The 17,068-nt window shown below is 43.5% G+C and overlaps 1 protein-coding gene across 1 annotated transcript in view; it reads left to right on the forward strand.

Annotated features, from left to right (window-relative positions):
- LOC128301321 (uncharacterized protein DDB_G0283357) overlaps window positions 1-17,068 on the forward strand; it is a 35,449-nt gene that overhangs the window by 14,706 nt on the left and 3,675 nt on the right. Inside the window, exons 2-4 of the mRNA XM_053037735.1 lie at window positions 5,936-6,477; window positions 13,221-15,535; window positions 15,838-15,937. Coding sequence (XP_052893695.1) covers window positions 6,408-6,477; window positions 13,221-15,535; window positions 15,838-15,937 — 2,485 coding nt within the window. The 5' untranslated portion in view covers window positions 5,936-6,407. The remainder of the gene's footprint in view (window positions 1-5,935; window positions 6,478-13,220; window positions 15,536-15,837; window positions 15,938-17,068) is intronic.

The raw sequence follows: 17,068 nt of genomic DNA on the forward strand, positions 1-17,068 counted from the left end.
GGGTGCTTTCGTTCGTTCACGGTTAGGTTTGCTTCAAAGGATCATCTATTCATGTGAGAGAAGAAACGTTTAAGAGCAACGTAAATCTTGACATTGTTGTTCATCTCTAAACGCTCTACGTGGTGGTAGGTGATGGGTTCCGCTTCTCGCTATCAATGTGTCTGGAGTGTTGATTGAGATACGGAGTAAGCGACAGTGCCGTGTGGACGTTGGACCATCCTTTCGTCAGCATTCCAGTGAAGATGATTCACTATTTCTGGACGAAGTTATGTTTCTCCGGAGCGATTATATTCACCCCCTTGACATGGAACACGTGTTTGTTACGGACACATTAGTATAAATCCATTTGTGCCTCTATCATTGTAACTTCCAGTTCCCCTCTAGATCTCCGCAAGCATAGGGGATATTTTGGGTAAAGAAATGCTCAAATTAGTCTGGAAACATCATGCTTTTAAAAGTCGACGACATCATTGCAGATGATGAGAAAGAGACTTCGGCAAAAAGGCACCACATCACCATCCCACTTCTTAGGGGGAGAGCATTAAAAATAGGAATAACGATTTTAGGTTTTATTTTTCCCTAGAGTGGGTCTACTTCAAGATTTGGGGTCTTCAAACCATGTTGGAGTAGAAAGTTCCAAGAATAGAGTCACAGTCAAGTGTATTATTTTTCCCCCCCCCCCGTAGCGTTGTCGATCACTGATTGGAGGCTAATGTTGTTAGGCCTCTGAATATCGATTATAAATGCAATCTCGAGGGAATCGTTGAGCAATTATGAAATGTGATGAAATATGTGTCAACGACCGGTTGTTGTCAACGTGACAAAAGCTTCTACAATATTGTTTGGATGCACCACGATGTGTGGCATGCAATCAACAGACCTAAATATATGATGATTGACAGCAACAACCATATGTTGTGTGTTCTATGCTCTAATGCTCGATAGTCAGACACAAATTCTTCGTTGATATTATGGACAAAAGTCCAATGTTTAGTTCTATCTGCTCTTTGTAAAGTAGCATTGAAATGGAAAGGTATATTTACATCATCATGCTAATTTTCCAATTTTAAAAGTGTTAATACCAATCCGACGCTTCCTATTGTAGGTAAATAAACTGATTTACCACAAACAATCTACATGCGGCACGAATTTTTTGATCAAATTTCTTTCTTTCTTCCAATGCAAAGGGGGTAAAGGGGCGCACATAATTACCAAAAAAAAAAAAAGAAATGTGAACATATCTTGGTCGGTGTGAAATTGGCCACTCAAAATGAATAGGTGTAAGGAAACAAAAATTCACACAAAAAGTTCCGACACCGGCCGCGTGTTTGTTGAGTGTGACTGCGAGTAGTAAAACGTGTGTTACCCTGTTACAGTGCCGTCCTGTGTGTGTGTGTGTGTGCTTACCTTTGCTCTCCTTTTCACTTACTTTAATGATCTTTAATTAACATATTTTCATCAAAACTTTCACTCAATGCCCGTGGTCCATGTTTGCATCGATTTGTTTTTCCTTCTGTGTGTGTTTGTCTTTTTTAACGCTGTTTGCAATTTGCTTTAATTGCCTTTCTCAAGGGTGGCGCTAAAATTATTCAATTGATTGTTTTTCGTTCTCTGTACGCTGTTTCTTGTTGTCCGGAAAAGATTCGAAATAGTATTCCGTTTTTAAATGGATGAGTGGCAGCTCCCGCGGAACGGTCAGATGAATTATGCATTGCATTCGTCACCAAAACGTTGGCGGGAATTTTAATGTTACGCAAATTAAATTGTTTGTAAATGACGGTTAAGTGAAACATCATGGATTAAGGTGTTGGGCATTGCAATAAATTTAGTCTCGTTAATTAACAGAACGAGATTCATTGTAAGTTACTTAGAGAATATTTTTGTAACATACAAATTAAAATAAGTGGTAGTTAACTTATTGTGTTTTAATTAAGCCGCCAACTGATATCAGTGTAAATAACATCAAAATGTTATCTACTAAAGATCAGTTAATAACCATCCAATTAATGGGATGTAGATTGCATTAATGTTAAACTGCAGTTGGGTCTTTATTACGAATGTTTCCGAAAGGCTTCCTTTGGGTCTCGGAATGTATCCCCGCCAAAAAAACGCCAAGATTAACATTTACCATAGTGGTGTTTGTCGAAGAGATAATTCATCCACCAATGCGTTATAATGCGTTGGCTATTATGCGACAACTTATATGCATATTGTATTATTGCTACATCATAAATCGCTTTCTCTCTCTCTGCTGGACATAATATGTTACATTACGATTGTTCCATATTGGAACATCCTTGTGTTGTGTTGGTTTTTATTTTATTGCAAACATGGAGTTTGTGAAAGTTGTTACCCCTAAAAGGCAATAAATTCGTATTGAAAAGGAATGTTTCTCGTGACCCTCGTGACAAAGACTACCAAACAGCATCAGACAGAAGCAAACTGTTGAAACATCAAATAACATAAGTTACCGCATTAAGCTCATATAAATAATAATAATAATATTCCAATACGCGTAGGAGGGTAAACGATGTGTTCCCCCCAAAAATGAAACATAGATTTACGTGCAACGGAATTCTCCAGAGTCAATTCTTTGACGACACCAGAAAAGGCTTCTTACGATAAAATATGCTTTCAGAAGCCGTGAAGAACTCCCCCTATACAGCATTGTTGGGTGCATTTGGATGCGGCTGTGTTGGGCACGTGGGATGGATAGGTGTGAAAGAAAGCCGCCCTCGTGATGATTGGACTTTTGGTTTGGAGAGCCTCCGTGTTCCTCCTTCGCTGTTGTGGCACGTTGAAAGCACATGTTGTTTTTTGGACATAAACTGCCTTATAAACTGGGTGAGTCATGTGGAATAAAGTCCAGCAGTGGGAAGAAGTGAATGACCCGTGGCCGGCGTTGACGCGGTAAAAGGAGATGGCGTGTGGGCGTTTGCATTGCTTGAAAGTGAAATCTCAATCCTCGGGGTGCATCCTACGTAAGGTGAACTCTAAGAGCTAAGAACACCACAAGAGTGTACCGTAAATAGGTTACGCATATCCTCGACTAAGTTTCAGACATTTTATGTGATGATCGTGCAGACGTGCAAGGTACGTCTTACTAGTGCTAGAGTTGAAATTTGTATGACTAATTTTCCGAATTCCTTCCGCCATGATGCAATGGGGGCGCGAGGCATGTTCGTACGTGAAGGTCTTATGAGATCATCATCTTCTGGTTCGGTCACCTGGTTGGGATTTGCTCGGACACTTAGATGGCGTCACGGGGCGGGTTTTGTCGTCTGGGTTTAGCGTTCGCGTGTGGTGGGAAGTGTCATCCAAATTGACAAATTGGTTTCGGCTTTCGATTGTCTCCACTCACGAAAAGACGCAAATAAGCACTCCGTAACGCTCGGTATCAGTTTCAAGTGTTTCGTACATAAGAATGATGCTTTTGGTAGCCCGAGCCTATATATGTGTTAAGGATTAATGTGACTTTTAACACCCCAAAAAGCATGCTTCAATTGAAGGTGCATTTTAAGTTTATAAATAAACTATGACAGAAACATATATTTTTGGACATTGTCTAATTCGAAGTCGACATCTTGAAAATGAATTTTAACTTAACATAATCAATCACTTTTCGACGTCCCAAACCATGCTTTAGCATCATTCACTGATATGCTCTCTTACGCTTACTGCTCCAAATGCATCGAACTGCATTGACATTTTGCTTTCGGCTATACAGCATCCCCACAGGGAAAAGAGGCACAGACGGCAGTCTACCGCATCGTGTTAGTGCATTTTTCATTCGACCGTATTCATCTCCCAAGTGGGGAGATAAAAAACGTTCTTCATCCCGCTTTTTCGGATAAGCATCGACTGCAGCACAGAGTGCAGTTGCATTAGAAGGCGCCCGAAATAGAATGATCTATTTTTAAGTACCTGTGTGTTTTTCTGTTGCGTGTTACGTGGCGGGGTTTTCAGTGCTGCATGAGTATTTACTTTTCGTGTGTTTTGTTTTCTCATTTACTATTTGTGCGTAGGGATTTGATTTTTGAAAAAAAAAACGATCTTCTACAGGTAAGATCTACTGAGGAGGAGAATTCCTGATAAAAATATAATCCTCTACTACTCTTTACAAAAAAAAGATGTAGCTGAGAGCAAGTCTTTCATTAACGAAAGGTTATGATAAAAACCTGACGTTTAATTGACCTTTCGTGCACACGCGGTAGATTGAGTAACGATTTTTCATTATTTATCACTGAGCAACTGGCCATCAGTGCGCCATCCGTGTGTACGCGTTCGGTAAATGGAGCCATCAAATGACCTTTCGCCCTCCGTCCCCAAAACGAGAACAAAAGATGACATTCTGATGGTAAGAGAGGAAAAAAAAAACATGGTACCACCCATCCGGCTATCCGATTTCAAAGGTTCGCTCGCAATGGGAATCCGACAATGCACACACAAAATGCCCCGTTGTAATGCAACGTCCGTGGTTCTGAGGCGTTGGAAGGGAAGCGTGTAGAGATGCGATCTTTCGCTTGAGAGCTGAGTGAAGTGCACAGATAATCACAGTCGGTATATCTTGTCTTGTTCCCGTACTGATGCGATGGGTTCCACCGGCGGATTGGGTGGATTTTGCGGTAGGAGCTGCTGCTGGGCAGGTTTGGGAAATGATTCTAAAATTGTAGGAAATTTTCCCCGCACGCGCTTGTGAGGTGTGTGCCAACGCGAGACACGCACGTGTGTGCCGTGTCGTATGCCTATGCATTTGGTGGAAGAACTGTTTGTATGTACCGTCTCAGAATCTTCAACTTTCGTCGGCAATTTTGCTCTGTCTTGTCACCGGCAAGGGAAACACCACTCTATCATTAGATTTCCTTCGTTACCCGGCAAAACGAAAGCAACGAAGAAACACACCGCGTTTCCCGCGAGTTCACCGGGGAGGGGAGTCCCACCGGGGTTTGTCGTGACAGTTTTTCCTTCGTTTAAATTATAATGATTTTTCCACCAGGTCGATTCCCTTTTGCCTTAGCCAGCGCGTTGCAACTACTAGCGCTAATGCTTTCCCTACCTTCCAACCATCCAACCGAAAGCATCGAACGACTCTCCTCACTAATGTGTGCACTATTTCTTTTCTTTTCCTTTTATTTCCAGATTTAGAAGAACGTACATAAGAAGCGGGGCAGCAGCACGAACCCGAAACGCGCGCACACACACACACACGATCGTCGTAGAATGTTCCGTCAAATTAACAAACTGCGAAAGGTGCTTCTCGCGAATGGTTCTATTTGAGTGCTGATGCCGTCAGCAGAAGGCATACTGCAGTGTTGCCACGAATTTCCCCTGTGGGGCATGCGAGATTCTTCACTCTTAACTAGAACATTGCGGATCATAGGCCACTGCCGCATAGATATTTCGGAACGGATATTGAGTTCACTCCCGTGGGAAGGGCTTGTGCAAATGTCGTCGGTATACTTTTCCCGATGGGGCATAACGCTACTGGAATGTGTCGTGTGCTATATCTACAAGTCAACAAAACGAGACCCCTTTCCAGAACCCAAGCGCGCAGGATAGGAACGTTCAACCTTTCCCAGTGGTGCTCTAAATCCTATATCCGGTTGGATGGTGTTTTATTTGAGTTCTACTAGGGATTCTACCCTTGCGCCGAGTGGCGACCCCACAAGTGGAACGCCATTTTGGGAGGAAACTAAATAGCCCCAAGCGGACGGCGGTGTTGGCCGGCCCCACAGAAGGCCCCGGCTTGCGTGCTGCGTTCTCTGAAACAGCTGCAGTCTGTCACAAGTGAAGTGGATTTTAATATTTCAGCAGTTTGCCCATCTTCCTACCTCTTTCTCTGTTAGTGTGTCTTATAAGTGTTTAAACTGTAATTGTCTTCCGTTTTTTTTTTAAATGCATTTTAAATACTAATTTTCTCGTCCTACTGCTTTAGATATATAGTGTGTACGGTAATTTTTTTGTGAACAGTGTTGTGCTCTCCATTTTTCCCCCATCAGAGGGGAGATAATTTGTTACTGCATAATCTCGTAAAGTTTTATGCAATTTAACCACGAAAGTGCAAAATTGTATGTGCGTGTGTGACACATGGTAATCCCCGTATGAGTGTGTTTGGTGTTTGTGAATAATAAATGGTGAGATAAGATTGGTGCAGGCGACAGTAGTGGGCCGTTTTATATATGCATCCTAATTTGGCCACGTCGTGCAACTTCGTTCCTGCGACGACGGCGAAGTACACGGCACGGCACGAACTGGTCATCGGAGCGGTGTGTTGTCATTAATTCTTACGGGTTTACCTACCTGCCGATCCGGATACCGGCAGCAGCACGGGCCAAATCGTTAGCGGCCAGTACCGCGAGAAGCTGAGACAGCGTGGCGATCTACTCTTCTGTCCCCGCGGTTGGAATATGGATAGAAGTGTAGATTCCATCGGTAGTTGCTCGCTTGACGTAGATGCTGATTCGACCGATTTTTCAGGTGAGAAGAATGGGAAGAATGATAACGTAGCACGAATATCAGGCATCAGTTAGAACATTCCATAATTGTCGCATCATTTAAGGAGTGTTTTATGTAGTATTACCACTAAGTAGTTAATTGGAGTTCGAAGTCTGAAGTTGGATCATAAGGTGCTGGGTAATAACACGGCGAATAAAGAACCCACCAATCATTTACAAACAAGAATCAATGAATCTAAACAAAACAAGCCAACACAACAGAAGAATAGACTGACAATTCTATTCTCATAGGAATATTCAAGGCTCTGATTGTTAAAGATGCTGTCAACATTAGAATAAATCATGAAATAAGATGTTATTCCAATAACCAATGAAGGTTATTCTATCCTGGTTCGTACTGTTATTACCAAAGGATAGGCAACACAAAGTAGAAAACGAACTTTCTTGAAGAGTTTATTGATTGAGCACCACAAGACAATTGTATGAGAATATTCTTGTCACATGTCTTGTTCCATGCTCGACAAAGCACTGTACAAGTACATTTTTTTTCTCCATTATACATCAATCAAAAGAACTATTCTGAAACAGGTTAAACTATGTTCATGGCGTTTATTTTTTGGATAACAGGTCGCTTTTGCATTTGTATTTTTGTTGCTCTTAAGGGCTGTAGACATTCCTGCCCTAATCTATTTTTGTTGTTTTATAGCTTAATTGGCAAAAAGCTATAATATTGTGAACCACAAATCATAGTTTATGGCATTCTTAAGCTTACTTGCTTACTCCATTTAGAGTATTTCTGTTTACCAACACGTAAACTCCGTGGGTGGTGGACGGAACCATTTTCGATTCCGGAGTAAGCAGGAAGCCATTTCTTCACGGTCGTATGGTGGCCAAATGTGGCGGGGCCGGTTTCGTTCAAACATATCGAGGGGCAAAATTGGTTTTGTTGGTGGTCGTCGAATCTCATCCCCCCGATAAGGATGAAACCGGCAATCAACTTCGCGTGGACAATTGTGGCCCGGTTGTTTGTCGTAGGGGTGACATTGAATTTTCTACCAACCAAACCGGTCTCACCGACAGAGGCGCGGGTGTTGAAGCTACATACGATGATAAATCAAGGGGGGGCACTGCCGAATGTTGGCAGTCGCGCCAAACACAAACATCATATAAAAGTGTCTCCGGCGAATAAGGTGCCGATTGCCAAAAAATTGGATCACCATCGTAAAGGCGGCAACGATTGTTTGTTATTGCTGTTGAATTGAGGAATCGGTAAACTCTGTAGCCCTCAAGGCGGAAGGTGTGCCGAAGGATACGAACGAAACACTTGCTACGTTAGAGATGGAAGTGAATGCGAAACATCCAACGCATTTCGCACGCGTAAGTCGCATAATAAAGCTAGATCGGGGCAGCTACACCATTTATCAATTTTTCTTCTCTTTTAGTCCTCAGCGTCGCGTGGACCGGAAACAGGATTACGATCGTTGTACCGTCACCGTGTGCGCACACCTTTGGTAAAAGCACCGCGTGATCGCACACCTTTCGGTGGTGGAGTACGTGGGATTGATTTCTTTTTCAATATGTTTTCCTATCCCGGTATGGATTTTTTCTTTCATTCTTACTGGCTCAGTTAAGGCCACCATTAAAATGCGTGACATACACGTACGGTATGAATCGGTGCAGGGTGAGCATTTGTTATTGTTTCGTTTGACGTGTTTTTTTTCTACCGTAGGAAATTCAAAATGGTACAAAAAAATGGAGACAATACATCCCCCACAAAACCCCTTTCCAACTGTAGGCGAAGGTCAATGTCAAACGGAAATTTACGTTTTTTACGCCTTTCGTTACCGTGGGTTGTTCTGACTTTTTCCCGAGTGTGTGTGTGTTTTTTTTCCACCCCCGTTTGTGTGGATATTTCTTTCCAATTGATTAGTTTGACCAGCACTGTACCATTAACTAAAACTTGACGACAAATCACTTCACCTTCATTTGTGTGGAAAATCCTTTCTCCCTTTTAATGGCTCTCCAAACGAAGGTTCTCTATTTTGGCGGCCTCCCCCCGAAATCATGGAACCATGAACCCATGGTGCCTTTTTTTTCTCGCATGCAAATGGGGATGAAATTGGGTTTCCGTCCCTTTTTTTTTTTTTTTGACTTGTTGCGACTCTGTGGTGACGTTGAAAGATTGTTTTATAGCATGCTGAATAAAGTTTATTCGGTTGTGTTGTGTGTAAAGGAATTTGTGGGTGTTCAACCCTCAAGGATGGCTCCTCAATTGTCGGGCCTTGGATGTGTGAGTTTGGAGTTCGTTTTCCTATCGTGTCGGATAGTCGTATCGTTTTGTTTCCTTCCGCCCGTAATGTGCTGGTTAGATGGATTTAATTATGCACGCATCTCTTTTGAATTTTTGCCCCTGAAATCTCAAGGACAAACAAACCAGCGCGCGATGGGTTCTGTTCGAGACATTGTGTTTATCGAATTGAGCGTTGTCAGCAAAGCGTGTTATGCAAATAGGAAATGGAATGCTTCGATCGAGCGACTCACAGAAGGCTGGGAAGATCGAAGAAGAATTTAAAGGCGCTTCAAGAGCTGTGGCTATCTGTTTTGAGCATTTTCTGCTTGGTGATATTTAAAAAAATAAGTAAATATTGCTACTTGTATTGGATAATTAATGCCCATATTGAGTGATGTATATTTATTCTGGGTGTTTATATCGTTAGTTTTGCACAGCAATACTTAATGTGTTTTTAATGAACTAGGAGGGCGTGCCGACACATCATTAGCAGAGTTTCAACTGAATTGGGAAAATGCAACCACAAACAAAAACGAAAGACTAGGAAGATAATTAATGTTACTGCTATGTTTGAATATTTTAAGCTATACCTTCAATACAGTTACAGTCCATTGGAAGTTATACGAATGCTACAAAACTCAACTGTTTCCTTTTTCTCTTGGGAATAGACAGTCGTGTAATGCTCACCTTCGGTGCATCCAGTCAACGGATCTAACGTAATTAAAGCCCTCATATCGGTGTCCGGTTGCACAATACGCTCTGAGCCCGTTTGGTCCACTAGCAATGCACTTCGGCGATACGACGCGACGCATGGGAAACAGTCAACAGTTCAATCCGCGTCCGTAGCTTGAATCGCTTTAATCCAGTGCATCACCCACTCGACCCTCGATGAAGCCCTAGGCAGTACAACCTCCCCACGGTGTGTCACTCCCCTCCGATTACTAGTCGCCGCCGCCGAATATGTGCGTGAGTGTCGCGCCCGTGTCTGCGCCGGCAATATACGCGCGTGTGTGTGTGTGCGTTGGTGTATACAAATGTCCGACGCCGACGCCTTCTTCTGATGCTGTTCGCGGGATACTGCACGCCGGCATTAAGACGCGAGTGGGTAGGTAATGCACACAACAACCCCTTCAAGGTAAACACCAGGATGGACTCTGGACCATTTCCCTCCATCTCGTGCTTAATCCCTTGTACGGGGCGCCTCCGTGTGACATTGCGTCATAGAAGAGAAGTCAAAAAAGGTGCTTCTGGGAGAAGTTTAGAGAACCGCGGGGGAGGGTGAGACAGAAGTGTCTCGCGGACGGTCGCGGCCTGCAGTCTTTCGCAGGGGGATGATGGCCCCAACGCGCACCACACTACAACACGATCGCGTGCCGCTCGCGGATGCGTGTTAGTGTGTGGTACTAGGGAGAGGGCTTTCTAGTGCCGTGCCACCATCGGCCAAGCAGCTCCAATGTGCGTTCGGCAGTCGGTCCGAACGGTCGTGTTGATTTCGGTGGCGAGTGATCGCGCCAAGTAAAACCGCTGTTTTGCTTTTCCATCGTGTACAGTCTACGCGCTGTTTACACACAACTTGGGGAATGGTGTTTCGGGTGGGTTGAACCGCATAATTTAATGTGTGTTGATAACGATTGAAATTGAAAGTGGAGTAGTCTTCTTATCACGATCGACGAGTACGGTTGCTCTTCCACCAAGTGCTGCTACAAAGTGATCGACATCATCCCGCAAGGGTTTTTGATGTGAAGCAAGTAGGTTAACAGGCGTGATGAGATTGAGTTGAATAGAAGATAAATAAATTGCAAATGTGCAACAACAACACATCGCCCATGCAAATCAAGATGTGCGCGTATGGTAAAGTGGAATGCGTCGCAAATTGTTTCATCGTTTGACTGGTGTGCGTGTATCGGTGGCCGGGAAACCAGTTCGCATGTGGCGTGTGCTTGCAAGGAGAACAACGCGTCACGCATAGCTGTCCGCTGACGCAACGTGCGCGCAAGTGTTCGCGTTGTTGTGTCGCAAAAAGGTTTCTAGTAGTTCAGCTGAAGGAAGGAAGTTCCTTCGCTATGTGATCAAACCCGTGATCTGATTGCATGTTGCTGTACCATAAGCAATCATTATCTGAGTGCATAAAGTGCATAAAGAGTGACACATTTTTGTAGAATGCAATAAACCTCAAGCAGACCGCAAGTCTACATTCTAATTTGATGTGGATACAAAGTGTGCATGTCCTTTTCTTGTTTCATACTTTATTCAGCTTTCACTGAAGCTGTAGAACAGTTCCTCAATGAATTTCTAAAGAGTAAAACTGAATACTTCTCTGACAGCAGGAATATTTAGCCCCTCAGACCCAGATGTCTTCAAAAACGTGGAAAAAAGAGAACGAAATGTCTAGATGCCTCTCAGAAGTCGTCATTAGATGACTTCCTACGTGCGTACTCTGCTGTGCTAAATGAATGACTTGGCTGGTTGCAGTCAACACCTACTCATTTGCGGCGATTGCATTTCGAATCGGCTACAATGTGGGCGGATATGGATTAAATGACGGTGGAGATTTGCTAGTGATGCTAATTTACAACCAACGTGGAAAACGATCTCGAAACGACGCTTGAATCTGTAAACGATCATCGCCGGACGGCGAAACAAGAAGCTGTACATTAACTATTTTACAGTGTTGTTTAGAAGTCTAGACAGCAGCCTCAAGATGTTCTGTGTTTTAGATGGCTTTACAAATATGTTATTTGTTATTCGCTACTGTGAATAATTCAATGTGACTCATCTGTTATTCAGCGAACAAGGCAATACATTTTCTCTCTGCAATACTGTTGCCCATAAAGCCGATTGATTTCATGTTGTGTTTGGTACGAGATAGAGCCTGATAAAAAAGGGGAAGTTACCAGTGCATCGCTTCGTTTGTTGTGTGGATTACTGTTGTAGGGCGATGTAGTTGTTATCATGTTACTTTAGCACACCAAGCAACATGTGAAGGTTACCTCTTGTGTAAACATAAAGCTTACATTCGATACGCAGCCTGAGCGCGGCGACAGTGGCGAAAGAAGCAAACAACAGCGAGTTATCGTAGCCATACGTACCCACTGCCGATCGATGTTATGTGCGCTATCTTTCTCGTGTTGATGGGTGTAGACCGCCATTCAATGTTCAAGAAGTGCTGATTATGGTTCCTTGTTGTCTGAGGAGCGACGCTGCGGAGAGAGAAAATGCTTTACTACGAGAAATTGAATTAATCGTGTCTTACTATAAGAGATTCTAAAAAAAGGCATGTTTGAACTTATTTGAATAATAAGAGCAGTGTGTTGGGAAAGTGGGGCTGATATGGTTGATGTGCTATTTAAGTAGAAAGTTTAAAGCATTTCGTTTTATCCAATACGTTTCAATTGTACAAAAACCTCATTAATTGTTTAAAAACTTGGTACATTATCACCTATTAATTCATTTTCTAAACATTTCCAAATCAAATGATTAAGTAATACGTTCATCAAGTGGGAATAGAAAATGTCAATATGTTACCAGCCTGGCAAACAGTTTAACACACTTAACACTCATGACGTTTATCGGTCATGAACAACTCGACACACTAAAAAAAGGGCGATAAACCACCAACGAGAGATGGTGTTTGTACGATCCATCTTAAGAAAGGCTCATTTATCAAAGTGATTTTGTGGTGAGCAAACGGTCAGCATTTTATCTACAGTACAGTGACGGATTGAACGATGGGCTAGTACCGGCCGCCATATGAACGCGATTATGGGCTTTTTATGAAGGACGATTATTTATTTTGTCCAGTAGAAGCCAGCAGTCTAATAATTCGTTCTAAAGGAACATTCCCAGGACGACCTTGAATGGGAAAGTATTTAAATGCTAGTGTGTGCTTCAATATTGTATAAAATCTTCACTTTCATCACCGAGCCACGTGCAGACCTTGGTGATGCTCGATGGCATTGCAAAGGAACGTAATACAAATCAATAACATCAACCCTGGAACACGGAGTCCGAGGCATATGAACAAATCTGCCACCTTGACACCCACTTGAATCGAACAGCGCGAAACATCCCCCCCCAGACGCGTGCAGGACCTCTGGCTACGATATTTACGACTCGCTTTTGTTGTTCGCCCATGTCCTTCTGGAAAGTATTTTAATGGCACTTTAACCATTACCCCGGTAGCCGTAAAGATATCAGTTGACTGCCGTCTGGCGTGTGGCGCAAAATTTACGTGCCAAGTGTTTCGCATGAAAGTGTGGATTAATTTTCTTAGTTTGTCATTGACCTTGTTAATCGATTCGTAAATGCCTTGAGGTAGGTTATGTGGCGTTTGTTGTCGATGGAGTTTTTTCATGTTGGTTTATAATGTCTGTGTTGTCTAATGTTCTAATCGAGATATTTTTCTCTAAAATCGTTACCTAATTCTCTAAATGTGCACTAATTTGTTAATATCTTGTTTTTTTCTCACCTTGTAGATACCTCCGGAGAGCTAAATTTCCTGACGCCAATTTCCGGCAAGGACATTACACGGGAATTCACGGCCGGCATCAAGGAGCGTTGTATGTTACCGGTAATTAACTGTCAGGCCGTCACGAGTGTTCTGGATCCGGTAACTGGTCACATCAGTACCGTGCTGACGACGACCACAGCCCCCAATTCGCAACTGGCGCAGCAGCAACAGCCCCTGCTTGGTGGTGACAGTTCGCCAACCGCAGCCACGAACAAAAAACCGAGCTATCTGAACCTAGCCTGCTGTGTCAATGGGTACTCGAACCTGACGACGTACGATTCGAAACTCCGCCAGGACATTAACAAGTCGCGCGAAGTTTCCCCCAGCCGTCCTATCATTGCCACGCTGCATTACAACCGTACCGACTCCGGAACGGGCGGACATCTGCTGGCGGCTCCCACGCTGAGCTACGTTAGCATGAACAACACCATCAACAATAACAACAATTACAACAGCGGCAGTACAACAGGAATCGGTGGTAATCGAATGCTCAAAATGAACGGAGCGGGTGTGGTAAATGGTGCCGGTGGTGGTGGTAGGATGCGAGGATTGAATGGTTCAATCATTTCACCTCCGGGTGGTGCCGATATGACTGATAATGCGGCCGCAATCGGTTTGTACAATGGAAATGGCAGTTTTGTGAGTAGTATGCGGACGAAGGTTATTTCCTCGCAGTCACAAATCAGCAGTCACGCACGGGACGATGCTCAAACGCAGCTGATGACACCGAAGAAGAGTTTCATTCAGCAACGTGTCGAGAAGCTGTACGGTGCGAGTGATGTGGTGGTGCTCAACAAACAGAACTACAGCAGCAGCGAACGAAAGTACCTCAATAATATCGCGAATGAAAACAATGGTGGAACGCCGGTGAAGATGGCTCATCAATCGATTGGGAACGGTACTGCCCGGAACGGTGTAGCAAACGGAGCCGGTGGTCTGCACGTGACGAATGGAGCTGGTACCAATGGTTCTGCGTTTGTTTCTGTGGACGAAAACAACAGACAAATTAACGGCGTAGGACACGCCGGTGAGGATGCGGATGTTGATTCGTTACCAGTATTGCGACATCTGCGTCCAGAGTTTCGCGCACAGTTGCAAATTTTCTCACCGAAAAAAGTACCGAAATCGTCCCCAAATCGTACGGTAGCCGGTAATGGTAATACACACATCTCCTTCAACAGCAATGGCAGTGTGACGCATGCGAATGGAAACACTGCGGAAGAAAATGCGAATCAGCTGCTACACAAGGTATCGAAACGGCATCAGCAAACGAATGGCAATAGTTACATCGATCACTTCGAACAGCTTAGTCTATCGCGGGACGAACAGATACAAGATCACCGCAAGAATCCGTCCGGTGAGGGTACGCATCGATCGGTGATGAAAACTGCTCAACTAGCTTCACATACTACGCGCACCACCGCTACCAACGGAACGGGACCGTTGCCGAGCAATGGACGGCATACTGAGCAGGAGCAGCAGGAAGATGAGCTGAAAGCAAGCAACCGTCACCATAGTAACGCTAGCACGCACTCCGCAGAGCTAAAGCATGCTGCTGACGCAACAGAGCAGCATCACGAAACGTCACAGTGCTACCGTTCTGACAGCGTGTCGTCGTCGTCAGTATCGTCATCGACGGTGATAGTAGAGTCGAAGCAGCAACGTTCGCTGGTAGTGGTATCGTCGTCGGTTAACGCGGACGGTAACGGTGTTGGTCGTATGTCGACTTCCGATGGCAGTAGCGCCACCATTGCCACCGTCACCACAACCGTACCTGACGAACAGAATGCGACGACCGTCGCTACGAGTGTGATCGAAAACGGTGAGCAGAACGGTACCGGACTAAGCAACCACAGCAATAACAACGCTAGCGAAGGGTTTGCCAACGTACCGGTTGCAGTGTGTACGACGGTGGAAAACAGCGTTGTTGATAAATCGGGCAGTGGTGAAATTGGAAATTGTGATAGTAACACCCAGCTGGTGACAGTGGACAGTATGCGCACCGTGAATGGCGGCAAAGGTACGACGGCAATGGATAGCGCCCCCGTCATGAAGCTGACGGCGATGGCCGCTGCGGAAGAGAATACCCAAACAAATGGCAAACCACCAGCATCAATGTCCTTAATGTCCAACGAAGCAACCACGAATGGTACTAACGGCAGTGGTAGCAACAATAACACCGTTCTAGACGGCAACCATTTCCTGTGCATCTTGAAAACCGAGCAGAAGCGGCTTCGAACAATGGCTGACGTTTTGGAGGGTGAAATTAATCAGTTAAAGGTACGGCACAGAGTGTAAAAGTGCTTGTGGTAAGCTACAGTTGCAGTGTTTTGAGATGCATGCGGTGGTGATAACTGATAATGATCTCTTTTCACATAACAATGCGACACATCTCATTACGCATTTCCTGCCTGAGAATATAGTCTGAAGTGTTTCTCTATTTTCATTCCCTTTCTGTCATCTGTATCGCGCATCTCAACTCGCTTGCTTTTGCGGCTTGTATTTTTGTTACTTTTTCACTCCGCCTCCCATTCAAATGTACGTTTCGTTTGGCAGCTGATTAGTTTTGGTTTTAATTTTAGGCCGACGGTATTGTGCTGGGAGAGGACATAAACGGATACATCCTCGCAGCCGTTGGCAAGGCGCGTCTGTTATGCTCGCAGAAAATGAAACAATTTGAAGGTTAGTATTTGGTGATATATACAAAGTCTGGGGAAGAGACCGAGTTGTTTTGAGTGCGTTTTATTAAAGATTTAGTTAGTAGTATTTTAAGAATAAACCGCTGAATTCAATTAAATTTAGACTCTTCTTCCTGGTCACGTGCCCTGAATTGATTGTACGATGTTTATTGTAAAAATCGTCACAGATTAACAATTATTTCTGATAAGAAACATTACACACGATTTGATGTACGTAATTTCGTACGTTACGTCGTGCATGACGTTGCAATTGATAAAATAAGGGATATCTAAAATACGGCCCGCGGGGGCAGTATGCGGTCTCGATAGCCTCCAGCCACTTTATAAATGGCATACAAATTGATGTGTAAGTGGCCTCCCAACTACGGTAGTTTCAACCAATGCAGCCCCTGGACTGAAAAATAAAAAAAGAGACTGAAAAGAGACTCCTGCGATAGACCATTAAAATCCATGGAAATAATCATGTTTATAATTCCTGTTACTAGCATAAACATTATACTTCAGCCTAGTATACCCGGGATAGAGTAGCCTGTTCGGAGAAAGAACCAGACCATTGTGAATAGTATTTCAGAATAATATTCCAATAGATTTATTCAATACGACCTGGTCTTCTACATGAATAAAAAAAATCAACATTGGATTGAATTGAACTATTATAAATAATCTTAGCATAGGTGCAGAAGCGGAAACCTCAGTTTAAAAATTCTTTACCATAATATTCGATATTTCACGCACTCGCATTTCCTACAAAAGCATTGTCACAGAAAAAAAATGATCCCAGTAAAAGGAAGCCAAAACAACATTCCATCGTTCGTTCCGTAAATAGTTGGGTAATGAAAGGCGATGGCCATCGCCATCAAAACAAACAGCGCTTGTTGATTGCTTGTGTCGAATCTACAATCATTTCCTTCTTATATTTGTCCTCCCTGTTCGTGACCATTTTTATTTTACGCTATGCTTTTTCGCATTCATTATTACCACCAAAGGTGGTTGGAATGTGTGTTTTATTTAGCATACAGTAAAGTTTATAGCAGCGTGAATCTTTAAAGAATATTATATGTCAATGATATTTGAATTTGATCAATATATCTTGTAGTAACAATAATTTCTTACT

This window comes from Anopheles moucheti, chromosome 3 (genome assembly GCF_943734755.1).
Source record: "Anopheles moucheti chromosome 3, idAnoMoucSN_F20_07, whole genome shotgun sequence".
Lineage (NCBI taxonomy): Eukaryota > Metazoa > Arthropoda > Insecta > Diptera > Culicidae > Anopheles > Anopheles moucheti.